General features: G+C 41.1%; 1 protein-coding gene across 3 annotated transcripts in view; it reads left to right on the top strand.

Annotated features, from left to right (window-relative positions):
* HRG (histidine rich glycoprotein) overlaps positions 1-14095 on the top strand; it is a 17409-nt gene that overhangs the window by 2281 nt on the left and 1033 nt on the right. The window contains exons 2-8 of one of the 3 annotated variants that reach the window (XM_032298324.1): positions 672-788; positions 1677-1767; positions 2876-3044; positions 4020-4101; positions 6242-6343; positions 7798-8178; positions 8224-9176. In XM_032298324.1, coding sequence (XP_032154215.1) covers positions 672-788; positions 1677-1767; positions 2876-3044; positions 4020-4101; positions 6242-6343; positions 7798-8178; positions 8224-8616 — 1335 coding nt within the window. In that variant the 3' untranslated portion in view covers positions 8617-9176. Of the gene's footprint in view, positions 1-671; positions 789-1676; positions 1768-2875; positions 3045-4019; positions 4102-6241; positions 6344-7797; positions 9177-14095 lie in introns of those variants that run through there. The other 2 variants (XM_032298325.1, XM_032298323.1) reach the window with 2 other exon arrangements.

The following is a 14095-nucleotide window of genomic DNA, read 5'->3' as shown; positions in this document are numbered from 1 at the left end:
CAAGGACAGATTGGAGGCCCTGATGAGGCCGTCATCGCCTAAACTTCTAGGCGTGTATAGGTGATGACACCTCCACTAACCCACCGCTGCCATTTAGTGATAGCTTCTTAAAGTTCATGGGCAGAAGACACATCAGGACCACTCAAAAAGAAAATCTGGAAGTAACTTATTGAAGCTATTTATTGGAATCAATAGATGAAATGACACAAAAGTAGGGCATCTGCAAAGACAGGAAGAGGAACAGGAATTCTATAAAACTAGCACCATCATCTAAATTAATTTACCATAGACTGGCCCTGTTCATACAGGAATTTCTATTTGGAGAAGGTTGATTTGAGAATCGATTACATGCCCTTGGAAAATAGGGGTGTCTACAAAAACCCACCCTGGCTTAAACTACTTAAGGGATAAAAGGAAAAAGAATCTCAACCATTTTAAGATAATTGATCGTTTGTAAAGTTTTCAATGCTTAGTTATTTAAAGAAAATTTAATTAAAATATATCTAGGAAGAATAAAGTTTGCTAACATGTTCAAAAAACTTTACCAAAAAAAAAAAAGAAAGAAAGAAAGAAAGAAAGAAATATATGGCCTTAATTAAAAAAAAAAAACAAAAAAAAAACCCCACTAGGCTTCCATGTGCCACTCACATGTTGCTTTTGGCATTCCTCAGGAAACTGCAACTATATATTACTTAGCCTTAGATGTGCAAGAATCTAACTGCTGGGTCCTATCCAGGAAACACGGGAATGACTGTGAGCCTGCTGGTTCCAGACGTCCATCTGATATAGTAAGTAAACAGGGTACCTTCGCTTTGCTCTTATCATTCTTATTTTCCATCTACTCTGTTCATTCAGGGCAGCCAATGCCTGGGCTAACACAGCAGAAGAGAAAGGGCAGCTTTTGCCTTGAGATTCATGAAGATGATGTTGACCTTGACCAATACTCCTGAGAGTCTTTCCTGGGAACCCAGTTCAAGACAACTCGGCAGGGCTGTGGTCCCATGAAAGAGCATGACCAGTTGTGAGTCCTTGGGCATTCATCTAATAACATCCCTCCACTTCGGTGTTTTTTGACTGCAAAGTAAGAAGTGGGTTTAGGAATTCACAGACTCTCAGGGCTTTCTTGTCTTGACAGTCTATAGGCATGAGAATCTGTGAACTTGTGATTGTGTCCTATGAACAATGGTCCTGTTTTCAGGAATGGCCAAAGGGATAACTTGCAGTGAGGAGTTGGGTCTTGTTCAGCATCTAAGACATACGCTGAGGAATAAGATCTGGCTTTGCATGTGGGAGGTGGGTACTCAAATGCCAGGCTCTCTGACACAGGGGGAGAATGTGAAGATGAATAAGCACAGATTCAAGATCTCATTTCCAGAAAATGAGAGGTTCACACTCCTGGGAGTTTCACCACTTTTTCCCTTGAAAATGTTTGGGGTATGGTCATGATACTTTAAATAGTTTCTCGCTGGTTCTCATGAGGATTTTGAGTGCCAACAGGATGCAGCACACAGACACTGACTATGAAAATGCAGGTTTTGAGACAAGCTCTGACGAAGGAAATGCGTTTTAAGTGAACAGTAGGAGGATGCTGCATCACCTTTTTGCTCTTTCACATCCGACCTGAGGAAGGCAGGATGCAGTGACTCAGCAAGCCCTCAAGAATCTCTTTCTTACAGGTGATCGGACAATGTAAGGTAATAGCTATAAGACATTCCCGTGAATCTCAGGATCTCAGAGTGATTGACTTTAACTGCACCACAAGTTCTGGTACGGTAATCTGCTAAATTGCTAATTAATTCTTGATTCATACAAATTCAATCAGACAGTGGTATTTGTCTCATCTATGTACATATATATTAATGTGTATTCATATTTATTCAGGTACATATACGATGTACATGAAAGAAAAGCCCTCATAGGCTCCATTATTATTCATTCTCCAGAGAATAGAAGACAGACAAGTTTCCCCTGGTCCTGGTACACCTTCCTTTAAAGAAATCCAATACATAAAAATAGAGATTTATGAGAGGTTGGTTAACATTATTATACACGCAGGCTGTGGAGTGTCAGACTTGCTTTAGCTTGAGTCATCATCTGCCAGTTGTATAATCTTGGGAGGAAGTAAAGACTTGGGACTATGAAGTAAAGATTATGATACTTTCTATTTAAGACAAAATAATTGAGGCTCAAAGAGGTTAAAGACTTGGCCTTGAGAACAAGGCCAAGAAATTGTGAATACATGCCACTATCCAAAGAGTATTAACTCTAAATTCCATACCCTTTTAATTGACATTTTCAAAAAGAATTATCACAGAATTCCTTCTAAAAATAGCAAATCCAAATATGATGTTATATACAAAAAAGCAAGGTACTTCCATAGGAGGTTGCATTGAAGAAAGGATGAGCTGTATCTTCTCCTCTTTCTGAGCAAAACTATATGTTAATGTTCCCTCTTCCTTCTCGGCAACAACAGGAAGAACTTATTAAAATATTAGTGGCCTGACACCTATATTCCCAGCACTTTGGGAGGCTGAGGGCTGAGGGTTGCTTGAGCCTAGGAGTTTGAGACTGCCTGGGCAATGTGGCACGACTCCATCTCTATCATTTAAAATACATGTATATATGTTAGCACTTTATCAATGGTACTGGTGAAGGCATCACGAGTAGGGGTCACAACACAGACATGAGGATCAGAAAGACTGGAAGGAAGAATCAGCAGTTTAATTCTGTTGCTGAATGGCTGATTGATCTTAAAGTAGTTACTTAGCTCTTCCAAGCCTCAATTTGCCCATCTGTAAAATGAAAGTTATTGTCATTCTTGCCACCATTAACATTTATAGCCCGTAACTGTGACACTGCCATCTTCTCTCTCCAGTCTCTTCAGCACTGGCCAATACCAAAGACAGTCCTGTCCTCTTAGATTTCTTTGAGGATACCGAGCCCTACAGAAAACAAGCTGACAAAGCCCTTGAGAAGTACAAAGAGGAGAATGATGACTTCGCCTCTTTCAGAGTGGACCAAATCGAGAGAGTTGCAAGAGTGGTGAGTCTCCACTAAGGTTCATCTGGAGTCTGAGGGCCCAGACTCCAACCTGGCAGCAAGAACTGAACAACACATCCTCTCCACCTGCCTCAATTGACCAGCTGCCTTTTAATTTGCCACCTTTGGGACCATAAAACACAGGGAGCAGTTATAAAAAAAATACCTAAAATTGCCTTCCTGAAACACTTTTATTTTTTGAAGGATGGGTAGGGCAGTGGACATCTGACAGAGAGGAGGGAAAATCTAAAGAAGAAACAGGGAAAGGCAAGAGCATATGAGGGTTGTGTCATTATAAATCACCCAATACTAACCTTCTTGTACTACGATGGAAAACTGAGGTTCAGAGAAATGGCCTCACCACACCCAGTAATGTGCCTAAAATTAGATGGTTCCCTGCTCTCTCCACAAGGAGCCAAGTGCTCTCGCCCAGAGCTATCTTATAGAACAACGGGTTGACATTTGCTATGCATTCAGAAAATGCAACGTTAAATAGATTGTGTTGCATACAAGTAAAGAACTGGGTACCATGCAGGTGCTCAAAGAATGTTTGCAACCCATGTGCACTGGAAAGAGTTTCAAGACACATTGGTAAGAAAAAGGCAGGTTATAGAACAGCACTTAGACTATGAGGCCATTTATATGAAATATTCAGATCTACCTGTGTATGTGTAACTATCTAGGAAAACACTCAAAGAGGAAACACATCAACTGAATGAGAATGAAAACTGAGAAGCTGGAGTGCAGGAGGGGTGATTTTTCATACTCTACTTCATGATGTATTTATTATTTGAAACTTTTCAGTGAAATGGTATTCACCTTATCACTTAGGTGATATAGAAACCATTTAAAAAATGAAATGTGTTGGTGATTTTGAATTCTCATACTGCCTTACAAAATATTGAATGGTAGGTATCTACTGCTTTTTTTTTCCTTTTTCTTTGTCTGGTCTTGAAACTATTTTGATCCCATATGTTCTAGAGAGGAGGGAAAGGAACCAGTTACTATGTGGACTTCTCTGTGCGGAACTGTTCCAGGAACCATTTCCCCAGACACCCTAATGTGAGTATAAGAAATGTCTGTGATCGTCGACTAGTGTCACAGAGAAAAAAGAACGAGAAGAAGCAGCAGAAGAAGGAGAAGGAGGAGGAAGAAATGTCTATGAAATACAAAGTATTATCTGGGAAGCACAGTACCTGCCAGGCACTCTTCTAAGTGCTTTACACATAGGATAACCTGTTTTTGTTTTGTTTTGTTTTTGAGAGGGAGTTTCGCTCTTGTTGCCCAGGCTGGAGTGCAATGGCACGATCTCGGTTCACTGCAACCTCTACCTGCCGGGTTCAAGTGATTCTCCTGCCTCAGCCTCCCAAGTAATTGGGATTACAGCCATGCGCCACCCTGCCCAGCTAATTTTTGTATTATTAGTAGAGATGGGGTTTCAACATGCTGATCCTGACCTCGGGTGATTTGCCAACCTTAGCCTCCCAAAGTGCTGGGATTACAGGTGTGAGCCACTACGCCCAGCCTATGATAACTTATTAAGCCTCACACTACCATATGAGATAGATACTATTTTTATCCCAAATTAGCAGATAGGGAAACTGAGGCACAGAGCACATAAGCGAATCATAAGAATATGATTTTAAAATATACATGATATACACCTATACTTAAAACTAAGTTTCTTAACCCGTTAGGATTAAAGGCTTAGTTAAAACGATAGCAACTTGTACTAAGACCCTACACCTAGTGGTTTTATTAATTCCATAACACTGACACTCACAGGAATCCCACCTGATAAATTGAGAAGGTAACTGAAGCTCAGCAAAGGAAAGGTCTTGCCAATGTTCACAACTAAACTGAGATTAAAACTTAGTTATTCTCATACAAAGTCCAGCGGGATTTTTTTCCTCTAATCATTTACAAATAGATCCCGTGTACCTGCAGGAAGACATTATTAATACTACCTGGCACTTGCATGGTGGCCTACAGTTAAAGAAACACCTCCACATCTATTATTGCCACGTCAGAGCCTCATGAAAACCCTGCTGACAAGGAAAAACAAGTATCTGCCTCCATTTCCTTGTGACAAGGGGACCTAAAATTAAAACCACTTACCTAAGGGCACTCAGCTAGAGAGTGTTAGGAAATGGAATTTTAACTATGATGTCAAGTCCAGGATTTTTCTGAGGTTTAACAACACATTTTCCCAGATCAAAAGGGAGAAACCATCCATTAGTACCTTTTCTAGCTGTTCTAATATCCAAACTGAACCAGGTCTAGAGTCCTTCTTAGTGGCCACCGGCACCTCCCTCATCTATGCCTATGGCCAACAAACCCTTCATGATCTTGGTGTGGATAATGTAAACCCAGAGCTGAAGCATCAGAGCTGAAGAAGAGGCTCAGGGATAAGTGTTTTACAGCATCCTCTCATTTAATTAAGTCCTCCCACAACCTGTGAGTACATAGTATTATCTCCGTTTTACAATGGCTGACTTTCAGAAATCTTTTGTAACTTTCCCAAACTCATGTAACTAGGAAATGGAGAAGCCAGGATGAACATAGATCTCTCTGATTCCCAAACCATACTCAGAACCTCAATGCTTAACAATTTCTTCTAGCAGGCAGCCATCCTCTTGTCCTAGTCGATCTTTCACAGCTGGGTTTAGGGGCCTCTAGAGCACAGGAGCGCTAGGCAGTTGTAGTCCTTGTACTTAGAGTGGAGCCAGCAGACACTTGCCTTGACAATGTCCATGACAAAACCCATCTTTATGCTAATCAGATTCCCTCCTATCCAACACTTTCCTCCAAGGGACCAGCTGAAGTTGTAAAAATCTCTCTATGACACCGTTCCTCATTCTCCTAGGCATGGGCAACTTAGGTCTCCAGGGCAGAAGGTTTGGCCTAAAGGCAAGGCAGCAATGATGTGGTTTTCCTCACCACCATCCATGGGGAAGCCCAGTGCTGGTGCCTGCTCATGAAAGAAACCACAGCAAGTTGAATGATGTACCCTTTACCACCGGCACTTTCCCCTAAGTTTGGTGAGGAAAGATTGCTGAACAATTGGTGTGGATAGCTGATCATATTACGCTGATTTTTCTCAAGCACTTCTTCCTTTTCTGAATGTCTGGAAGCTAACTCTGGCTGTTCACCTTCACACCACCTGGACTCATACACTAACAGGCTCCTCATTCCTTTGTAGGTCTTCGGATTCTGCAGAGCAGATTTGTTCTATGATGTAGAAGCCTTGGACTTGGAAAGCCCAAAAGACCTCGTTGTAAACTGCGAAGTCTTCGACCCTCAGGTGGGTTGTCTAAGCAGACTTAGTCATGGCAGTGACAGATTAAGTGACATATGTACACAAACAGTGTTGTTGGTTCCTAAAGCTCTGTGTATGGATGTGTGTGCGTGTGTGTGTGTGTGTGTGAGAGAGAGAGAGAGCGAGAGAGAGAGAGAGAGAGGAACACAGACAGACAGGAAAGAAAGAAGATACAGAGAGTACCCCACAACTGTGGAAAGGAGTGCAATTGCTAGATTACACAAAAAGTATGAAAACTTTTCCAATAATTGGAGAGCGGTAACAACTGGAAGAAAAGTAAAATCATGTGCAGTTCAACAAACCTTGAATGAATTTGAAAATGCTCCTTGTAGTCAGGACTCCAGTGCTGAGACTTAGTCATTCCTAAGGTTATATTATTGGGCACAGAATCTAAGGGGAATAAATTAGCCTCAAATTTATTATGTAAATGCATATAAAATAAGATGCAAAACCATATTTTGCATCTATCTCAGAAATCTTTGTTCTATTTTTTACATGAGTACAAAGATTTGCTTCATGAAATTTTTCATATCAGAAACAAAACTGAAAATAATCCAAACATTTATATCCCAAGTTAAAAAAAAAAAAAGAAAGAAAAAGAAACAAAAGGTGAGGATTCTCACCATGAACATGGCTCTGTAAGCTATTTTTAAAAATTAAACTCTGAACAAGGAGGAGAGGGAAGAGGTCAAGTGTTCGGCTTTTTGAGTAAGGGATGTTGATACCATCAAGCCTCAGTTAAAAATAGCAGTTATAAGGCTAGTTTTCTAGTGTTGGTCTACAGATGGGTGCCAGGCCATAATATTGTTTCACCACTCTGTGTAGGGAAAATAAGAAAGATAAGAATAACAAAGTTTTTTATATCTAACACTTATCCATCTAAAGGACAATCCTTTATTCTGATGTTGTGTTTTTGGATCTTTTTTTTTAATCAAAATTTCATTCCAAGCCGAGTATGGTGGCTCATGCCTGTAATCCCGGCACTTTGGGAGGCTGAGATGGGTAAATCACTTGAGGCCAGGAGTTCAACATGGTAAAATCCCGTATCTACTAAAATACAAAAATTAGGTGGGCGTGGTGGCCTTGTCCTGTAGTCCCAGCTACTTGGGAGGCTGAGGCAGGAGAATCGCTTGAACCTGAGAAGTAGAGGTTACAGTGAGCCAAGGTTAGGCCACTGCACTCCAGCCTGCGTGACCAAGCAAGACTCAGTCTCAAAAAAAATCATTTCTTTTATGAAACAATGATGGTGGTAAATGATAATTGTTTATATTTTAAATATCAACTGGGCCAGATAACAATTTGAGATCCTTTTTTGTAATACTTTTAAAACTGATTTGTGGAATCTATGATCTGGGAGCCATTGGTATAAATCAAGTCAAGTGTCTAGCACCTTCTTTTATGTTACATGATGATAGGCACTTTTCTGTGTTCTTTTCCAGGAACATGGAAACATCCGCGGTGTACCACCACATTTGGGATGTCCCTTCCAACAGGGTGGGCATGAGCATTCTCTTCCTACCAAGTCTCCATTTAAGCCCCATGGGTCCAGAGATCAACATCATCCCCATAAGCCACACGAACATGGATGCCCACCCCCTCCAGATGAAAAAGATCACTCAGACAGACCTCCACTTCAACAAGGCGATCCTCTGGTGCCCAAGTCCTGCTCAAGATGTCATCATGCCACTTTGGGCATGAATAGGACCCAAAGACATCCTCATAATCACAATTCCAGTGACCTCCAATCCCATGGACACCGTCCCCATGCACATCATCCTCATGGACACGGTACCCATAGACAGCATCCCCATGGACACCACCCCCACGTACACCATCCTCATCAAAATGGTACCCATAGACAGCATCCCCATGGACACCACCCCCATGGACACCATCCCCACTACCATGATTTCCAAGACTATGGACCCTGTGACCCACCACCCCATAGCCAAGGTCACCATCACCATGGCCACGGCCCACCACCTGGGCACTTGAGAAGACTAGGTCCATGTAAAGGACACTGTCCCTTCCATTCCAGACAAACTGGATCTGTGTACCGACTCCCTCCTCTAAGGAAAGGTGAGGTGCTGTCACTTCCTGAAGCCAATTTTCCCAGCTTCCCACTGCCACCCCACAACCACCCTCCAAAGCCAGACATTCAGCCCTTTCCTCAATCACCCTCTGAATCATGTCCAGGGAAGTTCAAGGGTGAGTTTCCACAAGTTTCCGAGTTTTTTGCACATACAGTTCCAAAATAAAATGTGATTCCTTTGAAGAGGAAAATGAATAATACTTTGAATTGGAATCATAAAGAAAATGACCAGTAATTGTGAAAATTACGGTTATTTCAACTTACTTACATACTGAGGATGCAGCAAAATGGGAATGGGAAAGGAGATGGCCTGAGAAGAGAGATCAAATGGAAAGGAGAGGAAAGAGCTGAATGCTGCCAATTAGCAGTTAATTCTGTCACTCACCACTACATCACTTGAGGCAAATCTATGCCACTCAGATCTCCTTCTTTACTGGACTTAACTCTAATTCCAGAGATTCTGTTACTGCTTGGGCTATACCTGGGCATATCAATAAAGCATGATACTGAAACTATTATTATTACTTATTTTATTTTATTTGTTAAGTTCCAGGGAACATGTGCAGGATGTACAGGTTTGCTACATAGGTAAATGTGTGCCATGGTGGTTTGCTGCACCTATCAACCCATCACCTGAGTATTAAGCCTGCCATGCTTCTTTTTCTGAATGCTCTCCCATTTCCCATTCTCCCCCTATTTATTATTATTAAGCTGATTTAAATTCTCTCCTAGTGATTATTTCTAGGTATCTAAATTTTCTTTTGGAAAAAATAAGTTCTAAATTCAGTCATGAAGCAAACAAACCTCTGGCTTTAAATTGCAAAGAAGTTTGCTGGCATGAATCATGACCATAAATTTAAGTGTACAAGAAATATCACTTTGTGCTTAGAACAAATTAATTTCTATTTGAGGATGCTATCCTACTGGCTTAGTGGGAAATTTAACCCCAGTCCTTTTTGGAGTCCCTTTGCCCTGCCCTGCTACTTTCCACTTAAAATTGGGCCACAGGTCTAGAATCTCACACGGTGCCAAGCGGTCCAGGTGGTAGGAAGCAGGGTAGTGACTATCCCTCAGCAGGGCTGACTGTTGGAGCAATGATCATCATCATGAACAATGGCCATCATGCTGGGGGATTGTCACAACCCTGTTCACATCACTCTTTGAGTCTGATTTATCTGCTACTTCTGTATGCAGGAATGTCTGTACCAGCAATGGACATGACTGCCAAGGTATGGAATATGGCTACTCTCTCCCTGGGATCTTGCTGTCTTCCTGGCTGCATGCCCAGAAAGCAGGACAGAGGTCTCCTCTGCCTCAGAAACCCCTTACCCCACTATTCTTCTTATATGTTTTCCCCCACCTAAGGACTCTCTTTCTAGTCTCGGGTAAGTTCACTTTATTTATTTTTAGGGCCAGGAGACTCTTTTTCCACATTGTACTCCTCTTTCTTTTTCCTTCTTAAGTCAGGACTCAATCATTTGAAACAAACTAAAAGAATTCAGATTCTCGAGACTCTGTCTCAAAAAAAAAAAGACCTCAGATTCTGTCTATTTTCCAACTACAATAGTGACATCAGAGTAGGAAATCCATGTTCAGGAATAGACCTGGGCGAGGACACAACTACAGGGACAGATTGGAGGCCCTGATGAGGCCGTCATCACCTAAACTTCTAGGTGTGTCCCTTCAACACCTCCACCAAACCACCCCTGCCACTTAGTGATGGCTTCTTAAAGCTCAAGGGCAGGAGAAACATCATGACCACATAAAAAGAAGATTTGGAAATAACTAATTGAAGCTATTTATTGGAATCAATAGATGAAATGACACAAAGGTAGGGCATCTGCAAAGATGTGGAGAGCAGTGCGAATTCTGTATAAGATATAAAGGTAGACATTACCTTTATTAAAAAAATAAGAATTGGGAGGCCGAGGTGGGCAGATCATGAGGTCAGGGGATCAAGACCATCCTGACCAACATGGTGAAACCCTGTCTCTTCCAAAAGGCACAAAAATTAGCTGGGTGTGGTGGCATATGCCTGTAATCCCAGCTACTTGGGAGGCTGAGGCACAAGAATCACTTGAACCCAGAGGGTGGAGGTTGCAGTGAGCCAAGATCACACCACTACACTCCAGCCTGGTGACAGAGTGAGACTCTGTCTCAAAACAAAACAAAACAAAGCAAAAAACCCAACACCCAAAGCTGAAATTCTAATTAAACTATATCCAGGAAACACTGGAATGACTGAACCAGCTGATTCCAGATGTCCATCTGATATGCTAAGTAAACATGGCACCTTCACCCTGTGCAATTCATTGTTACTTTCCATCTACTTTGTTCACTCAGGGCAGCCAACGCCTGGGCTAACACAGCAGAAGAGAAAGAGCAGCTTTTGCCTTGAGATTCATAAAGATGACGTTGACTTTGAGTAATATTCGTGAGAGTCATTGCTGCTGTGGTCTCATGAAAGAGCATGAGCAGCTGTCAGTCCTTGGGCAAAGCACCTAATAACATCCCTTCACGTCAGTGTTTTTGATTGTAAAATAAGAAGTGGGGTTTGGAGTTCACGCACTCAAAGTCCTTCTGCACCTGACCGTCAATGACTGTAAGAATCTATGAACTTGTAATTGTGTCCTGTGAACACTGACCCTGTTTTCACGAATGGCCAAAGAGATATGTTGTAACATATGAGGGGACATGTGAGGACTTGGGTCTGCTTCTGTGCTTTGCACATACACTGAGGAAGAGGGTTTTGTTGTGCATGTGGGAGGTGGGTACTCAAATGCCAGGCTCTTTGACAGGTAGAGAAGGTGAAGATGAATGAGCAAAGATTCAAGACTTCAGTTCCAGAAAATGAGAGGTTCACATTCTCAGGAGTTCCACCACTTTTTCCCTTGAAACTGTTCATGAAGTGAACAGTTTATGGTCATGAAGCTTTAAATAGTTTCTCACTGGTTCTCCTGAGGATTTTTGGTGCCAACAGGATGCAGCACACAGACACTAAGAAAATGCAGGTTTTGAGATAAGCTTTGATGAAGGAAACCCCAAATGCATTTTAAATGGACAGTAGAAAGATGATGCTTCTTTTTTTTGCTCCCTCATGTCCGACCTAAAGAAGGCAGGACACAATGACTCAGCAAGGCCTCAAGAGCCTCTTTCTTACAGGTGATCAGACAGTGCAAGGTAATAGCTACAAGACATTCCCATGCATCTCAAGCTCTCAGAGAGATTGACTTTAACTGCACCACACATTCTGGTATCGTAATCTGTTAAATTCTTAATTAATTCTTGATTAATATAAATTCAATCATACAGTGGTATTCAACCCCCATAATGCCATGATGTACATGAATAAAAAGGGTCCCTGCCCTCATGGACTCCATTATTCACTCTTCAGAGAAGGGAAGGGAGACAGGTTCCCCTGGTACTGGTACACCTTCCTCTAAAGAAATTCAAGACATAAAAATAGAGATGTATAATAGGTAGAACATTGTTACAGAGACATGGGCTTGGGTCACACTTGCTTTAGTTTGAACCTGAACCTCATCACTTAAGGGTCATGTAAGATTACACAAGAAGGCAGTAACTTAAATTTTTTAACCTTTTTCACATGTAAAATGAGGTTAGTAACAGCATTAGCTTTCAGGATTCTTATTAGAATTGAATAAGATGCCCTATGTAGCACACTTCCCAGGTTATTCTTAGCACTTATCAATGTTTAAATGCCATGAATTACTCTACAGTTTACAAAGCAATGATACCTGTTATCTCACTTAATCTCCCAACAAGGCAATAAAACATGATACTGTCAGCTTAAGAGATAAAATACTTGTGACTGGAAGAGATTTAATGACTTGTCCTCAGGAACACAGCCGAGGTGTCATGAAGATATGACTCTGTACCAACAGCGTTGACACTAAATTACATGCTCTTTTTTTTTAAAAAAAAAACTTTTTAAAAAAAGAACTATCACAGAAGTTTTCAATGGCAAATTTCACTCTGATTCTGTATACAAAAATTCAATAGGTGAGCTACTGCTGCAGGAGGTGGTTTTAAAGAAAGGTTCTGTATCTTCTCATCTCTCTGGGCAAAACTTTATATTAATGATGCCTCCTCCTCCTTGACAAACACAGAAGGACTTCTTTAATATTCACACTTGATGAGTGGCAGTGGTGGAGGCATCATGAGTAAGGGTTACAACTGAAACTTGGCATCACAGGAAAGGAAGGAAGGATCAGCAGTTCAGCTCTGTTGCTGGTTGCCTGATTCATCTTGAAGAAGTCGTTTACATTCCCATTCCTCAATTTGTCCACCTATAAAATGAAAGTTATTGTCCTTCCTTCCATTGAGCCCCCATTGCCATTTTCAGACCTTAACTGCGACACTGCCATCTTCTTTCTCTAGTCTATTTAGCATTGGCCAATGCCAAGGATAGTCCCATCCTCTTAGATTTCCTCAAGGTAGACTCAAGGATACCAAGCGCTACAGAAAGCAATCCAACTAAGCCCTTAAGAATGACGACTTTCCCTCTTTCAGAGTGGACCAAGTCTAGTGAGTTGCAAGAGTGTTGAGTCTCCACTAATACCCAGCTGGAGTCTGAGGGCCCAGGCTACAACCTGACAGCAGAAACTGAACAGCCTCCCCTCTCCAGCTGCTTCACTGGACCAGCTGCCTGTTAATCTGAGCATCGTGGCATTTGGAGGAATCAGAGTCAGGCAGCAGATACAGCTCTCCTGGAAGAACTGCTCTCCTGCAAGTTTTTCAAATATTTTGGAGGGTGTGGGAGAAGTGTATATCTGCTAGAGAGGAAGGAAAATCCAAAGAAGAAATAGAGAAAGACAAGCGCATATGATGGTTGTGTCATTGCAAATCATTCAATATTAACCTCCTTGCACTGTGGTAGAAAACTGAGGCTCAGAGAATCTACGAGTGGTGTGGCCGGAACTAGACAGTTCCCTGCTCGCTCTCTGAGGACTCAAGTGCTCTCACCCAAAGCTGTTTTCAGAGCAGCTAGCTGATGTTTGTCGTGCATTCTGAAAATTTAACATTAAATCGATTGTGGTATATACTAATAAAGAAATAAAGACATTGAAGTTGCTCAAAGAATTTTTGAACTCATGTGCATTCAAAAGAGTTTTAAGACATATTGTTATGGGAAAGGTTACAGAACAATATTTAGAAAGGAGTGCAACTGCTAATATTACACCAAAAGTATAAAAACTTTTCCAAGATTTGGGGAGAAATAAGATTTGGAACAAAAGTAAAATCATGTCCAAGTCAGTCAACCTTGAATGAATTTGAAAATACTCCTTATAGTCAGGACTCTCAGTGCTGAGACTTAGTCATTCCTAGCTTTTATTATTAGGCACAGAATCTAAGGGGAATAAATTAGCCTCAAATTTATTATATAAATGTATATAAAATAAGATGCAAAGCTATATTTTACATCTGTCCCAGAATTCTTAGTTCTATTTTTTACACGAGTACAAAGATTTACTTCATGGAATTTTTTAAATCAGAAACAAAACTGAAAATAATTCAAATATTTATGTCCCAAGTTAAAGAAAGAAAGAAAGAAAGAGAGAGAAAAAAGAAAGAAAGAAAGAAAGAAAGAAAGAAAGAAAGAAAGAAAGAAAGAAAGAAAGAAA

The sequence above is a fragment of the Sapajus apella genome, unplaced genomic scaffold, assembly GCF_009761245.1.
Source record: "Sapajus apella isolate SASKATOON/1434 unplaced genomic scaffold, GSC_monkey_1.0 scaffold38, whole genome shotgun sequence".
NCBI lineage: Eukaryota > Metazoa > Chordata > Mammalia > Primates > Cebidae > Sapajus > Sapajus apella.
This window is presented reverse-complemented; position numbering and strand designations above follow the sequence as displayed.